General features: G+C 43.2%; 1 protein-coding gene across 2 annotated transcripts in view; it reads right to left on the bottom strand.

The window, feature by feature from the left end:
- Positions 1–17,204, bottom strand: part of MAP9 (microtubule associated protein 9) — a 101,064-nt gene that overhangs the window by 81,575 nt on the left and 2,285 nt on the right. For both annotated transcript variants that reach the window (XM_075860319.1, XM_075860318.1), the window contains exons 2-4: positions 16,390–16,545; positions 12,932–13,028; positions 11,476–11,790 (exon numbers count right to left, since the gene is read on the bottom strand). In XM_075860319.1, coding sequence (XP_075716434.1) covers positions 11,476–11,790; positions 12,932–13,028; positions 16,390–16,470 — 493 coding nt within the window. In that variant the 5' untranslated portion in view covers positions 16,471–16,545. The remainder of the gene's footprint in view (positions 1–11,475; positions 11,791–12,931; positions 13,029–16,389; positions 16,546–17,204) is intronic.

The raw sequence follows: 17,204 nt of genomic DNA, 5'->3' as shown, positions 1-17,204 counted from the left end.
ATATGAGACTCCCCCTAAACCACATCGCAATCAGCTGTCTAGTATATCGAACCATCAAGAGGGAGGAAATGAGGGAGGTAACAGTAGGCTAAGTGCCTCATGAGCTGCAAGTGTTAACACGCCCTATAATCATCTTCGGACACTAACCAATTTTATGTCGGTCTATAATTGACACTTAAACTAATACGTTATAAACAGCCCGCATTTCCTGAGGGCTAGGTAGATACTTGTAGCAGCAACTATATTTATACAAGAAACCTGGGTATCTTATGAAAAAGCTGGGTAAAACATTTGGTTGCAAGAGAGCCTTGTTAGGTACATAGCAAAGCATTAAATGGACAAAATAACATTTGGTGACATTGAGTCCCTTTAACGACAATGCTGCAGGCGGCCTAGTAAAACAGTGACTAGTAAAAGGATATTAGCGTGAATGTCCTCTTTTAGGCCTCAAGTGGGACCCGGCGGTAGAGGTCGATTAACGGAAGAAGTGGTGCTCCCGGGATGGATCTGCTTCGGATGGGCTGGCTAGGTCTGTTGGGGCGACGACGTTGAGGTTGTTCAATTCTGTCCAGAGCTAACCAGTCCGGCACTGGGAAAGGCTCGATCTGAAGAAAACGAAATAGGCCATCAAGATCCGAGGACATAATACGTCACGAGGAGAAGACAGATCGAGCGGGCCTGGGCGCGAAACTCTGTGAATACGGTCCAGGAGGAAGGTCGCTTCTGGCGGTCGATTAGTGAGCTTGTTGAATATAATAGAAACTCTAGTCGCCAGCTCGTCTCGTGGGCCGAGGTCTGGAAGGCCCTTCAGACGCACATTGTTTCTGCGTCCTCTGTTCTCCTGGTCATCCAACTGAAGCGCCAAGGATTGTAAATGTGTTCTAGTGTCCGTGGCAGCTCTTTCCAAAGCAGATACTCTGGAGTCAATAGCACATACAGTATTTTCAGATGTAAGAGCCCTAGAGTCTATTCTGATCACGTCCTGATGCAGGTCAGCTATATCTTGCTGATGTGCCTGCTCAACCCTGGTCACCAGAGTGTCAAGGTCCTCCTGGGGAGGGCTTGTATCATCTCCCTCAGTAATTGTAGGTCAACATGTAAGCCAGATGGCCCAGCCTGTACCTCAGGGGCATATGTGTGTGGTATAATGGCGGGCAAATCTTCCACTGAGGACATGTTGAGGGGAGAGACAGAGCTTACCGCATCCTGGGTGCTGCAGCAGGGAGGCACGGTGTCGGCAGTCGTGACCGGATGAGCTGACTTCAACAGGGGAGCAGGAGGAGAGGGAGCCGAAGTGTCTGTGGCCGGATGTGTCGGCAATGCGTCCGCCATTGCTGCTCGCGGGTCCGCGGCCGTTTGTGAGGAGGAGAGGAAGCGCTCCATACTTTTACAGAAGCCAAAGGAGCGGGGTAAGGACCGAGAAGTTCCAGGGCAGGTTACGTTTTCCTGGCATCGCCTGCCGGGTTTACCCGGGATAAATGGCTGGTATTCAGCTGCTGGTGCGGAGCTCCCCCAGAACGCGTGCTCACGGCTCCATAGCTAAGCCACGCCCCTCAAACCCCTATCCTTAAAGGGAATGTGTTGCCAGAAAAACATGTTTTTTTTTTTTTTAATTAAACATTTAGTGTGTAGGTGATTAAACATTGTTCTAATTTTTTTTATTTTTTTCACGAGTCAGGAAATATTATAAATTAATTCTAATTTATAATATTTCCCATTGCTGGTCACTAGATGGAGCTATTCCCAAAATTGCAGCATTGCAAAATTGGGTAAAAAGCCCTCGCTCTAGTGAGCTCTCAGCATCCCCCCCCTCCTTTATCCTGGCTAGTGCCGGGATAAACGAGGGGTTTGAACGGTCTAACCTCCTACACTGTGTGTCGCCATTTTTTGAGCTAACACACAGTGTAGTAGGTTTACATACAGTAGTAAACGTACACAAACACGGACATACATTGAAATCTCTTACCTGCTCCTGCCGCCGCGGCTCCCTCCGGCCCGTCCGCTCCGTCTGCTGCCGCTGGTCCAAGTGCACAAGTCCGGAAGCCGCGACCGGAAGTAGTAATATTACTGTCCGGCCGCGACTTCCGGTCCACAGGAAAATGGCGCCGGACGGCGCCAATTTCAAATTGGACTGTGTGGGAGCGGCGCATGCGCAGTTCCCACACAGACGGCGTACACAGAAGTGGATGGGACGGGACCCGTTCGCAGTCCCTATGGGACTGTGGCTGCCGTATTCCATGTCTGTATGTGTCGTTAATCGACACATACAGAAATGGAACAAAAAATGGCAGCCCCGATAGGGAAGAAAAAGTGTAAAAATAAGAAAAAGTAAAACACAAACACACAAATAAATATAAACGTTTTTAATAAAGCACTAACATCTTTAACATATTAAAAAATAAATTGTGATGACACTGTTCCTTTAAAGAGGCTCTGTCACCAGATTATAAGTGCCCTATCTCCTACATAATCTGATCGGCGCTGAAATGTAGATAACAGCAGAGGTTTTTATTTTGAAAAACGATCATTTTTGAGCAAGTTATGAGCAATTTTAGATTTAGTTTCTTAAAGGGAATGTGTTGCCAGCAAAACATGTTTTTTTTTTTTTTTAGTTAAACAATTAGAGTGTAGGTGATTAACATTGTTCTAATTTTTTTTATTTTTTTCACGAGTCAGGAAATATTATAAATTGGATTCAATTTATAATATTTCCCAGCACTGGTCACTAGATGGAGCAATTCCCAAAATTGCAGCATTGCATGTGGTAAAGCAACCACATTGCTTTATGCTGCAAAATTGGGAAAAAATCCCTCGCTCTAGTGAGCTCTCAGAATCCCCCCCTCCTTTATCCTGGCTAGTGCCGGGAGAAACTAGGGGTTTGAACGGTCTAACCTCCTACACTGTGTGTCGCCATTTTTTGAGCTAACACACAGTGTAGAAGGTTTACATACACTAGTAAAACACACTGAAACACGAACATACATAGAAATCACTTACCTGCTCCAGTCGCCGCCGCTCCCTCCGCTCCGTCTGCTGCCGCTGCTCCATGTGCACAAGTCCGGAAGCCGCGACCGGAAGTAGTAATCTTACTGCCCGGCCGCGACTTCCGGTCCACAGGAAAATGGCGCCGGACGGCGCGCATTTCAAATCGGACTGTGTGGGAGCGGCGCATGCGCCGTTCCCACACACACGGCGTACACCATAGTGGATGGAACGGGCCCCGTTCGCAGTCCCTATGGGACTGGAGATGCCGTATTCCATGTCTGTATGTGTCGTTAATCGAAAAATACAGAAATGGAAAAAAAAATGGCAGCCCCCATAGGGAAGAAAAAGTGTAAAAATAGAAAAAAGTAACACACAAACACACAAATAAATATAAACGTTTTTAATAAAACCCTAACATAAAACTGATATAAAAAAAAAAAAATGTTGGTGACACGGTTCCTTTAATGCCCAAATGGGCGTGTTTTTACTTTTGACCAAGTGGGTGTTGTAAAGAAGTGTATGAGGCCGACCAATCAGTGACCAATCAGTGTCATACACTTCTCATTGTTCCAGCCCAGCATGATCCACAGCACAGTGAGATTGTGCCGTGAAAGAAGCTGGGCTGGAACAATGAGAAGTGTATGACGCTGATTGGTCACTGATTGGTCAGCCTCATACACTTCTTTACAACACCCACTTGGTCAAAAGTAAAATAAAAACACGCCCAGTTGGGCATTAAGAAACTAAATCTAAAATTGCTCATAACTTGCTCAAAAATTATCGTTTTTCAAAATAAAAACCACTGCTGTTATCTACATTCCAGCGCCGATCAGATTATGTAGGACATAGAGCACTTATAATGTGGTGACAGAGCCTCTTTAAGTCTAGAGGCAAGATCCTGTGACTGCAGCTCAAAATCGTCAAGGGAGCTACAATTGCGACGAATTCTCATGAACTGGCCTCTGGGGATACCTCGTTTAAGGGGATAAGGGTGACAACTGTCCCACTGCAAGAAACGATTGGTTGCCGTCTCTTTCCGGTGTACTTTGGTACAGATTGTACCTTCCTTTGTTTTAGTGATCTCAAGATCTATAAATGATAGCGCTTGATCACTGATTTCACTTGTGAATCTAAGCCCTAAATCATTCCTATTAAGAGCTGACACAAAGGCACGGAACTCTTCAGCAGTGGAATTCCAGAATAACAGCACGTCATCAGTATATCTTATCCAGAGACATATTGATGAGGTCCAATCAGAAAATTTTTCACTAAAAACCACTGTCTCTTCCCACCAACCAAGGTATAGATTCGCGTATGTGGGTGCAGTAGGACTCCCCATCGCCGTACCTCTTTGTTGGTGAAAAATGCGATCCTCAAAGACAAATACATTTTTTTCAAGCACAAAATGTAGCATTTTCAATATAAGTTGATTGTGAGCCATATATTGAGTACCTCGTGTTTTAAGGAAGTATTCAACCGCTTGGCAGCCAAGATCATGTGAAATAGAGGAATACAATGCCTCTACATCCAGGCTTGCCAGCAAAGTACCTCGTTCTAGCGTGACACCGTCAATTTGTTTCAGAACATCCATTGTGTCACGCACATACGATGACAAACTCAGAACAAAGGGACGCAACACTACGTCTATATATGTGCTCACATTTTGAGTTAGATTATTAATGCCTGATACAATTGGCCTACCACGTAGAGGTGGATACCCTTTGTGGATTTTTGGTAAACTGTAAAAACAAGCTAAAGTAGGAAATTGTGGATATAAAAAGTTGAACTCATTGGCACTAATGAGTGCTCCACTCTTTGCATCACGAAGGTTGTCTAAAAGTTCCTTCTTAAATTGACCTGTGGGATTCTCTTTTAGGATGGTGTAGCATTCGGGATTAAGCAGTATGTCCTCACACATCTTTTTGTAATCGTCCCTACTCATAACTACAATGTTCCCACCTTTATCGGATGCTTTCAGAACTATATTTTGTCTATTTTCCAAAGTAGTCAGGGCTTCACGTTCAGACCGGGACAGATTATTCTCCATACCACTAACATCCTGATCCAATAACTTGAACTCATCACCAACCAATTCCACAAATAAATCCACATTTGTGAAATCACCAACTGGTGCCAATTTCCTACTTTTAGTTTTTAGGTTAGTAAACGGTCCCTGCCCTGGAACTCTGCTTGATTAATCCAGAATGGGAGAAAATTTAAATGTGTTACCACTGGAATAGAGTATGATATACGAGATTTTGTGAATTGTAAAACAGCAGGAGTGGTGTACCTCATCACATGTCCATGCCCACTAAATTATGTGGGTAAAACGACTCGACAATTTTGGCGTCGAATTAGGGAACATGTAGGAGATGTGACAAATATGAGAGACACCCCTATATCCAAGCATGTACATGCTAAACACCATGGTAGGGCAGAATGCTTGAGATTTCAGGCGACCTCCAAAACGTGGAGGAGATTGGGACAATCTTATTCTTAGGAAGGAGGCACAGTGGATCTACAGACTGGCATGTACACAGCCAGAGGGTCTAAATGAGCAGACGAACTGTACCTGCTTTATCTGAGAGTGCCATCAGAAGCAGAAAAATAATCTTTGCTTCCATCATGTTCGAAATCATCTTAGCCTATTCTTAGATGTTTGATATATCTGTTTGTTTATTCATGTATTATTATATTCGGAATACCGCTCATGTACTAAAATACCATGCCTGTTCATCTACACTGATGTGTTAACAGAGTGTCTATTAGACGTATGGCTGCCAGGTTGCTGTTTGTGAGTTGGACAGTAATCTTCATTCCCATGCAAGTATCGTTAGCTCCGTCCCCTAGATGGGAGGGCTCTGGGCATTAATGAGATGCACTCCTCGGCCTCTCTCTGCGCTTGCGCGTCGGACGCTATGTTTGGTGCTGGACTTCCGGGAATGTCAGCTGACGTGCCGGGAGTCACATGACTGCACGTTGCTGCTGACGTGGACGACAGTGATTGGCCGTTTTCGAGGCTTTGCCACTGCCCAGGGGGAGGAGTATTAATTATATTAACTCTGAGTCCGTAGTGAAGCGTGCCGCTGATATCCATGCGAGCACGCTTCCGTGTGTGTAACAGAATATCTGTTACAGTTCTACATCACTGGCGCTTTGGCTAGACTTTGACAAATATAGACCCCTGAAGAATTAGTATACAGAAACGCGTAGGGTCAGTGGAGAAGGGATTATAGCGTAGGTGACAGTGGTATTGTTGGGTAACCCCAGCACTGGGGGATTTAGGAGCGGTAACAGCAGGCTCCAGTGTTTTTGAAGGTTCCCATACACTGACACACCAATGTTAAACGCTGATCCAAGTTATATCTTACAAGTACAATCAGAGGAGGGTTCACAAATGAACTGGAGATTGTTATTTACAATTTAATACGATTTTAAACAAACACGGTAGGGATTTTTTCACAGTGGTGACTGTACCCCTGTTTTTAGAGAGTTACCTAATAAAAATTAAAAATTTTACTCATTAATTACTTCAGTGAATTCTAACCTTTTGATATTTTGTGGGAGCACAATTTCAATATCACAGAAAACAGTGAATGCTTAATGTTACATTTTGAGTGAAAATACTCTTCAATAATCACATATTTTATAAGGTCGAAACAATCATCTAATCCTAAAACATTAAAAAATAAAGATAAAGGTACTGCACTATAGAGAAGGGTATGACACAACATCAAAGCACTGCAAACTAAATTTAGGCCTTCTTCACATAGTGTTTTGGCCTTTGGTCGGAGGTATACGTCAGGGTTCCAACGTAATCCTCTGAGGGAATGCTGCAACGTATCCCGCTGTAAGGGCTATAGTAGGGTAAGTCGTCAGGGGACTTTGGCCCTGGTGAAGCCCCTGATGTCACTGTCCATGTATAGACAGTGAATTTAGAAGCTTCCCCAGGGCTAGAGTAATTTTTTTTATACAAATGTGACTATAAACTTTACAATTATGAGCTAGAAACATCTGATGTCACAAGGACAATTGATCCAAACTGATTAGACAAACCCTGCATTAGGCCCCATTCACACTTCACGCTCCACTGCTGCTTTTGGCTTAAAAATGATCCAAACTGTAAAGTGTGAACTGGGCCAAAAATAATTTAGTCAGTTTTCAATACATTTCTTTGATTTGGTTGTATCCCACTTATTGCATTTCCCACTCATGAGGGTCCATAAGGTAAGATATTGGGAATTATTTGGCAAGGTCCTCACACTATAAGGGTCAGTTCACATGTTGCGTAAATCCGCAGCAAATACAGTAGGAGCAAAGTGGATGAGATAAAACAAATCTCATCCACACACTTCGTAAATACTGAGCGGAAAAAACGCTCAGAAATTGACCTGCAGTCCAGAGTTTTATTCCGCAGCAATAAATTGTATTTGCGTAAACGCTGCTTATTTGTTGTGGGTTTTCCCCATTGTATTCAATGGGGAGGTAAAACCCGCAACAAGTAGCAGTTGTTGTGTTTTTTTGTGGCGTGTTCTGCCGCAAACAAAATAAAATCTTATACTTACCCAGAAGTCTGTGTTCCTTCCTCCAGCGCGGCCTCCTGGGATAACGTTTCATCCCATGTGACCGCTGCAGCCAATCACAGGCTGTAGCGGCAGTCACATGGGATGAAACGTTATGCCAGGAGGCCGACCTGCTAGCAGGCCGGCTGAGTGCTGCAGTTTTCAGTTGGTGTGGTTTTCCGCTCGGAATTCCCTGCGGCGCACAGGGCGGATACGCTGCGTGCTTTTACGCAGCGTATCCGCCCTGTGTGAACTAGGGTTGCACAATGCATCGAAACTTCGATACTGTTTCGATACGTGCACCCTCAAACGATTCAATACCGTTATTTCATGTATTTCTATGCTAAGCTGTGCAGCCGCCCAACTTAGTATTGTAACACATGAATGTTGTTAGAGCAGGGCTGCGGCTGTGTAATACAGCCATTGCCCCGCTCCTGAGTCCTGACAAGTGCATGTGCGGTCAGCATGAGGTGATGCGACCAGCGCTGAACTAATGATTGCCGGAACTGAAGACAGAACATGGCGGGCACACTACAAAACATCCCCATGTTCTGTCTTCAGTGCCTGCACGGCCGCTCATTAGTGCAGCGTCGGCCGCATCACCTTTCTGACAGAGAAACCTCTCATCTCCGCCACTATTCCCCTGAATGCTGCGATCAAAGCTGACCGCAGCATTCAAGGAGTAAATGAGAAGGGGATGCCCTTTGGATCGCATCACAGGGAATCCCTGTAACGCGATCTAGGGACATACCATATATGGGCAGACAGCCCAGGGTCCATTGAAGAACCCCAGGGCTGTCTAACCATATTTCCTGTTATTAGGGCACACTTAGGTATGTCCTAACAACTGCCTGTGTACTATCAGTACACAGGCTAATGTACTGGCATATAGACATGCCAATACATCAAAGTTTAAAAATAAAAAGTAAACAAAAAATAAAGTAATGTTACATTTTAAAAAAATACACACATTTTTTACAATAAACATTCAAATAAGTCTCAATACATAAAATATACACATTTGGTATCGTCGCGACCGTAATAACAAAATAAATAGCATAATTTCTGATATTTACACTGTTATAAAATAAAAACTGCTTTCATTCTCTTATTATTGTGAGGCACGAGGTGTTATGAATTATGAACCTCCATGTGCCTCACATTAATAGTAATTAACCCCATCATGTACCTCACACATTAACCCAAAGTTGTCCATTATGACTGAGGAACATGATGGGGTTAATTACTATTAACATGAGGCACGTGGAGGTTCAAAATTCATCACAGCACGTGTCTCACATCAGAAAATGGAAGAACTTTTTTTTTTTTTTATTGTTGGCAAAGTATCGTTTTGATATTGAGTATCGCAATACTACACAAAGTATCGGTATCGAAGTCCGAATTCTGGTATTGTGACAACCCTAGTGTGAACTCAGCCTAAATGATAAAATTGCTGCAGCTGTTCCTTTGCCTTCCTGCGACACAGAGAAGACACTGTGATCATGGGAGATTTTTGTTCCCTGACTAGCAATGTAGTTGCTTTGCAGGGTCACAATAATCTATATTTTACTCCTGTAACCTAAAGAGACAGTATTTTATTCGTTTCAAGAACATTTTTTACCAATAACTATAGTTTTCCCTTCATGTCATAGGCAGAAAGCTAGACAGCTACATTAGTTCAGAGAGCATTGCTGCCATCTTGTGCTAAAGACCAGTACTGCATTACATTGCTTCTACAGCATTTCCTGAGAGTTGGGTCTCCATCATTCACATAATGTGTTTATTCTGGGTTGGTTTTTTTAACCACAGTGGACAGGTACTACAATTAAGTGTATGGGATTTAAATAAAAACTTGAACACAGTCCTATAAAACATTGGAGAGTCAGACACAAGTTTTCAGAACAATCAGAGTACTTTCGATTCACAACAAATTTATTCGCACCGAATCTAATCGGGTGGCCTATGTGAACCAAATCGGACCCGAAACAAATTTTAGGAAATTCTCTCATCTCTTTCATCTAACTTTTAGTGGAGAAGTGTTATTGTAGGGCACTGAATTTCTTCTTACAGAAGGCCTGTAACTTTAACCTCTGAAAATAATTATACATGTTATAACAATATTGTAGGTGTAGTCCCAGAAACAAAACTTATCAGCTATCCACAGGATAGGTGATAAAATTCTCTGATCGCTGGGGGGGCCCGACTGCTGGGACCCCCATCGATCGCGAGAAACGGGAGTCCCGAAACCCCTGGTGCTCCACACTGCTCGACTGTATTGAGGAGGACATTAAAAGGAGCAGTGGTCGGGCATGCGCGCTGCCACTCCATTCAGAGTCTAGGTGACTGACGGAAGCAGCCAAGTACAGCGCTCGACCGCCGATATATTCATGCCTCCTCACTGTGGGAGGTGCAGAAAGGAGGAACGGGGATTCAGGACCTCTGTTCTTACAATCGGTGGGGGTTCCAGCGGTGGGGCCCCAAGCGTTTAGGCAATTATCACCTATCCACAGTTTTAATATAGACTTTCTGGTTGGTCATCCTTGCATCTCCTTCACACAGTGCTTTTGCGCTTTAAAAACATGTGTAAAAGAAACTTGCTGTTTTTTTCGTTTGTGTCACTTTGTACAAGCATTTTTCCAGGCGTTTTTTTACGTTTTATTTAGAAGCTGGTGGAGAAAGACACCTGAAAAAATGCCATACCTAGAGCATGATACATTTTGATAAAAACGCCATTGATCCCAAAAACTTCACTATAACGACAAAGGCCAAAATGCTGTGTATGTAGACATTTTGATATTTCACTATAGACTTTCTGGTCTTATTGTTGTAGCCCAAAAAAACACAGCGAAAAATGCCACAAATAATGCTGCTTAAAGAGGCTTTGTCACGACATAATAAGTGCCCTATCCTCTACATGATGTGATCGGCGCTATAACGTAGAAAACAGCTGTGTTTTTTATTTAGAAAAACGATCATTTTTGACGCAGTTATGACCTATATTAGCTTTATGCTAATGAGTTTCTCAATGGACAACTGGGCGTGTTTTACTTTTTGACCAAGTGGGCGTTGTACAGAGGAGTGTATGACGCTGACCAATCAGCGTCATACACTTCTCTCCATTCATTTACACAGCAGATAGCGTTCTTATTACATCACTATGTGCAGCCACTTAAAAACACTATAACGTTACTCAAGTGTCCTGACAGTGAATATACATTACCTCCAGCCAGGACGTGATGTCTATTCACAATCCTGACACTTCTGTAGCGTCTGTGTGAGATTTACAGCAAGGAAAGCGTAATCTCACGAGATTACGATGTAACCTGTCATTTAAAACGAGATTACGCTTGCCTTGCTGTAAATCTCACACAGACGCTACAGAAGTGTCAGGATTGTGAATAGACATCACGTCCTGGCTGGAGGTAATGTATATTCATTGTCCGGACACTTGAGTAACGTTAGTGTGTGCGTATGTGGCTGCACATAGTGATGTAATAAGAACGCTATGTGCTGTATAAATGAATGGAGAGAAGTGTATGACGCTGATTGGTCACTGATTGGTCAGCGTCATAGACTCCTCTGTACAACGCCCACTTGGTCATATAGTAAAACACGCCCAGTTGTCCATTGAGAAAGTCATTAGTATAAAGCTAATATAGGTCATAACTCAGTCAAAAATGATCGTTTTTCTAAATAAAAAACACTGCTGTAATCTACATTACAGTGCCGATCACATCATGTACAAGATAGGCCACTTATAATGTGGTGACAGAGCCTCTTTAATAAGCTGTGTTTGAAACCGGACTAAATGTGGCTTATTATTTTCTATTTAAATGTGGATCTGACAGTAAAGAAAAACATTTGATGACGTTTTTGGTCTAAACATTCATTTAACGGACTGTGTAAATATATTTTAGAAGTCTCTTACATGAAGGCGAGCTTTTAATCCTGGATTCTCTTGGCTTTGGAATAGGTTTGACATCTGTTTCCCGATGTATTTTTACTTCATCAAACACTCCAGATTTCGACAACCCATCTTTATAGTCTCCTTGGCTGATATTTTCTGTGCTCTTACTTTGGTCAGAATACTTGCTGAAGCTCTTCTCTGTTTGTTCGCTTTTTTTAAGGTAGGACGTTTTTCCATATAGATCCTCCTCGTTGTCAGAAAAGTGGAAATTCTGAAGATCTTTTTGCAATTTTGACTTAATTGTTTTTGTCTTTCCAAAGGACTCATCTAAACTATCTGAAATGAAGCATAAGCAAAAGGTCAGTCTTTAAACTTCAGTAATAAGCGCAAAGCATAAAAGGGTGGTAAAAGAAAAACTCGAGTATGAGGCGAGCTGTGTCCATCATCTGTTGTGAACAGTGGAGCCTGTGTTATCTGCCTCCAGCTTTATAATAGAGGTGTTACCTGTCTTTGTAATCCTAACTGTATGTTCACACGCATACGGAGCTGTTTTCAAGGGAAAACAGCTCCTGATTTTCAGATGTTTTTTAAGCCACTCGCGATTTTCGCTGCGTTTTTTACGGACGTTTTTGGAGCTGTTTTCAATAGAGTCAATGCAAAAAACGGCTCCAAAAAACGTCCCAAGAAGTGTCCTGCAAATCTTTTTCGCGGCCGTTTTCCGTCGGAACAGAACACTGTTTTTCCCATTGCAATCAATGGGCAGATGTTTGGAGGCGTTCTGCTTCCGATTTTTTGTCCGTTTTTTCAGGCGTTTACGGCCCGAAAAACGGCCGAAAATAGGCCGTGTGAACATACCCTAACTGTGATGATGATGTGACTACTGGAACGCGATCTCTACAGAACAGGAAGCGTCAGTATATTGTGAGGCTCAGTGGAAAATGTGATAACTACAAGATTTTAGGCATTTTTTTTTTTTGCACAGATAGTAACATGGAAAATAAAAAACAAAAACACTACCAAGATTTTTATTAAAATATTTTTCAACGGGTGATCTAGTTAGGAAACCGATTTCATATACCCGATTAGGGAAATTGTAATTAATAATTGAAGGTCTCCTAGCCAGGATCCTCATTTCTTCGCCAGAGTGGAGAGCAGTTACAAAGAGCGTCTTTCACTCTAGAGAACCTGTCCTGTATTACACTGATAATCCATTCATTTAAATGGACACTGTGTAATGCTTAATTCCACCTGTGGTGGTGCTGCAGGGAATTTAAATACTTACTGCTGGGTTTCTCTGAATATCGCAGCTGATCGATAGGAGTCCCAGCAGGGGGACACTTTGCGATTTGCTGATTGTCAAGGGACCCTCCTAACACGTAAGGCCCCTTTAACATAAAAACTTGATTTAAACAATAGGTCATTTTCTGACTGTAAATCCCCTTTAAAAATCAATGTAGAATATAATCATGAAACATACCATCACTTTCAAACTCTTCAGAGTAATCTGAATATTCCTCTTCTTCCACTGCTTGCTGTCGTGACACTCGAGCACTAACTGCCTTCTTTAGCTCATCCTACAACAGAAAATGACACACCCAGTAACTGAGGAAACAGCAAATCTATTGCAATCAGTAAACTACCCTATAGGTTGCCAATGTATTCTACAATAATATACATCTTGGAGCATATTGAAGCATAAATCATGAGCAGAATACATTAGGGTAATTCCTATCAGATGTTCATCAACTCATTTTTTTTTTATGACATCTATTTCTATAAGGGCTGATTCAGACGAACGTTGCGTTTTTGCGCGCGCAAAAAACGCGGCGTTTTGCGCGCGCAAAAACCACTTGACAGCTGCGTGTGTCATCCGTGTATGATGCGCGGCTGCGTGATTTTCGCGCAGCCGCCATCATAGAGATGAGTCTAGTCGACATCAGTCACTGTCCAGGGTGCTGAAAGAGTTAACTGATCGGCAGTAACTCTTTCAGCACCCTCGACAGTGAATGCCGATCACAATATCGAGAAACCTGTTAAAAAAAAAGAAAAAGTTCGTACTTACCGAGAACTTCCCTCCCGGCCGTTGCCTTGGTGACGCGTCCTTGGTGACGCGCCTCTCTTGACATCGGGCCCCACCTCCCTGGATGACGCGGCAGTCCATGTGACCGCTGCAGCCTGTGCTTGGCCTGTGATTGGCTGGAGCTGTTACTTGGACTGAATTGTCATCCCGGGAGGTCAGACTGGAGGAAGAAGGAGGAAGAAGCCAGGAGTTATCGGTAAGTCAGAACTTCTTTTTTTTTACACGTTCATGTATATTCGGATCGGAAGTCACTGTCCAGGGTGCTGAAACAGTTTAACTCTTTCAGCACCCTGGACAGTGACTATCTCCTGACGTCGCGTACCGGAAATTTTTTTGCCGGGTTCGGCCAAAACGAGTTCGGCCGAACCCGGTGAAGTTCGGTTCGGTTGTCCGGGTTCGCTCATCTCAAAGACACTCCGTTTGGATGTTTGGAAACAGAAAAGAACGTGGTGCTTTTCTGTTTACATTCATCCTTTTGACAGCTGGTGCGCGAAACAGTCGGTTCGCACGGAAGTGCTTCCGTGCGACCTGCGTGGTTTTCACGCACCCATTGACTTCAATGGGTGCGTGATGCGCGAAATACGCGGAGATATTGAGCATGTCGCGCTTTTTGCGCAGCGGACAAACGCTGCGCAAAAAGCACGGACTGTCTGTACTGCCCCATAGACTTGTATTGGTCTGTGCGTGGTGCGTGAAAACCACGCGGCCCGCACGGACCCAATACACGTTCGTGTGAATCCCCCCTAAAGGCGATGTAATATGTCTGCCATTAAAGTTCCCGCAAGACCTGTTACTGCTTTTCTAAAGTCCTGAAGGGCAAATAGATATACAGCAGTATGGGATTGAAGGATGAATCAATATATAACTAGATTTGCCTCCAAAGGGTTGCCAGTTGACAACTTCTTTTTTTTACTATTACAGGATATAAAAGTAAGTTAGGAGGGGTGTCTGACCTCTGGGTCCCCCACTATTGCGAAGAGCCAGGGATCTCAAATCAATGTTCTCAACCGGAGAGGACGAGTATGCGTCTGTTGGAAACAACAGTCCTCATTCACATGAATGGGAGTGGCAGATATAGACCAGTGAGCGAACTCGGCTGTTTCCGAAGGTCCCATTTATCTCCTTGGAGAGGGAGAGCACATGCTTGATATAAACCCATTCATGGGTTGAAACGTTGCAAGTGTTTTTATGATTGGTGAATAAATCAAATACACTTCATTGGATTATCTTAAGTTGCTGCAGTTCCTTTCTTCGATTACTCTTTAGGGCCTGTTCACATCAGCGTTGCTTTCCGTTGTGGGGCTCCGTGAGAGGTTTCCGTTGTGGAACCCCTCAATGGAAAGGCAAAAGGAAACCTTAGCTTCCGTTTGCATCACCATTGATATCTATGGTGACGGAAACATTGCTAATGGTTTCCGTTTGTCACCATTCCAGCAGGTTTCCGTTTTTTTCTACGGAATCAATAGCGCAGTTGTCCTATAGAACATCGGAGAGTCAGACACAAGTTTTCAGAACAATCAGAGTACTTTCGATTCACAACAAATTTATTCGCACTGAATCTAATCGGGTGGCCTATGTGAACCAAATTGGACCCGAAACAAATTTTAGGAAATTCTCTCATCTCTTTCATCTAACTTTTAGTGGAGAAGTGTTATTGTAGGGCACTGAATTTCTTCTTACAGGAGGCCTGTAGCTTTAACCTCTGAAAATAATTATACATGTTATAACAATATTGTAGGTGTAGTCCCAGAAACAAACATTATCAGCTATCCACAGGATAGGCGATAAAATTCTCTGATCGCCGGGGGCCTGACTGCTGGGACCCCCACCGATGGCGAGAAATGGGAGTCCCGAAACCCCTGGTGCTCCACACTGCTCGACTGTATTGAGGAGGACATTAAAATGAGCAGCGGTCGGGCATGTGCGCTGCCACTCCATTCAGAGTCTAGGTGACTGACGGAAGCAGCCAAGTACAGCGCTCGGCTGTTTCTGTCAGTCCTATAGACATTGAAAGGAGCGGCAGGCGCATGCTCGAATGCCGATACATGCCTCCTCACTGTGGGAGGTGCAGAAAGGAGGAACGGGGATTCAGGACCTCTGTTCTTGCAATCGGTGGGGGTCCCAGCGGTGGGGTCCCAGCGGTGGGGCCCCAAGCGTTTAGGCAATTGCGCTATTGATTCAGGCGAAAAAACAGAAACCTGCCGGAATGGTGACAAACGGAAAACATTAGCAATGTTTCCGTCACCATTGATATCAATGGTGATGCAAACGGAAGCTGTGGTTTCCCTTTGACTTTCCGTTGAGGGGTTCACCCGACGGAAACCTCCGATGTAACCCCTCAACGGAAAGCCAACGCTGATGTGAACAGGCCCTTATATCTATGTTGGTCCTGGTTGAGAGACTCTCTTCTACTAACTCAGAATGCCCTTGAAGTGTATTTGAAATCGTTTTTTCCTCAAACATAAAAACCCTTGTTTGTAATGCCCATGAGCGCTGCTGTGGCCCTATCTATTCCATAACTTCCGTTTTGTCCTGTTGCATTCCCTTTTCTTAAAGGGAGGCACAGTATGCTTTTGAAAAAAAGCTCAGAAAAAAAATTGCAGTTAGAACTTGCTTCCCGATGCACCATTGACAAACATTTTCTAATAAAACATTATGACAATTCAGCCTAACAAAAGAAACCAGTGTTCAGCATCCGAGTGAAATGACGGTGCACGGGTAAGCCAACAAAAAGACTTCTCTATTGTGTATCCACAAGACGTGCTGAATACTGTGTCATACTCATCACTAGTACAAATCATTCCTATCGGGAAAGCTACAATTCACCAAACAATGGGAAAAAACAAATACTATACCTGAAAGGTGGTTCTTTTTGTTGTCTTAGGGCTCTTTGTGTAAGCCAGGAAAGTGGTGAGGTTTTCCTCTTCGTCATCCATATTTCAAAGCGGACAAAAGATTTCTTACTGTTGAGCGGCCTTAAGTCTGTGTGTTATCCTTTCCTGTTATTAAACCTGCAAACAACACAAACAGCAGGAAATGATGTTATAACTTACAAAGCGACAGAACCAGAAATTACATATAAACGTAATAAATCACGGGCTAAAATATGTCAAGCATTCATAAATACAAGTCCGGGTATTGTGTGCTGCTGAGTATGCCAATGTCCTACAAGGGCATATCCGGGCAGTCATGAGAATTAGTTACTGGTACACACTAAGCTGGTATATGGTCCCCCGACCCCTGTTCAGAAGAAAGGTGCGGGTCTCAGAGATGGGACCCAAGTCCATCAGACATTTATGGCATATTCTATGGATACGTCATAAATGTTTGTGATGGCTTTAAAGGTATTTATCACTTTATTTATCATTTTATTTATGCCAATGTATTTTTTATTATTTTTTTTTTCTTGGATAACCCCATGTAAACCTTTTATTTAAACTAAACTTTATTTGATTTTTTTTTTTTAATTCCATTAGGGGACTTCACGATGCAAACTATTGATCACTTCTATAATGCTATGGTAATAAGCTGACCGGAAATCTATTCGGCTCATGCACACGATGTGTATTATGCGCGGTTTTGCTGCACGGATTTGCGTGCGGCAAATCCGCAGCGTAATACAGTACCAGCATAGTCAATGAGATTCTAGGAAATCTCATGTACACACGTT

This window comes from Rhinoderma darwinii, chromosome 1 (genome assembly GCF_050947455.1).
Source record: "Rhinoderma darwinii isolate aRhiDar2 chromosome 1, aRhiDar2.hap1, whole genome shotgun sequence".
NCBI lineage: Eukaryota > Metazoa > Chordata > Amphibia > Anura > Rhinodermatidae > Rhinoderma > Rhinoderma darwinii.
The sequence above is the reverse complement of the archived record's forward strand: the minus strand, read 5'-3'. Positions and strand labels throughout refer to the sequence as shown.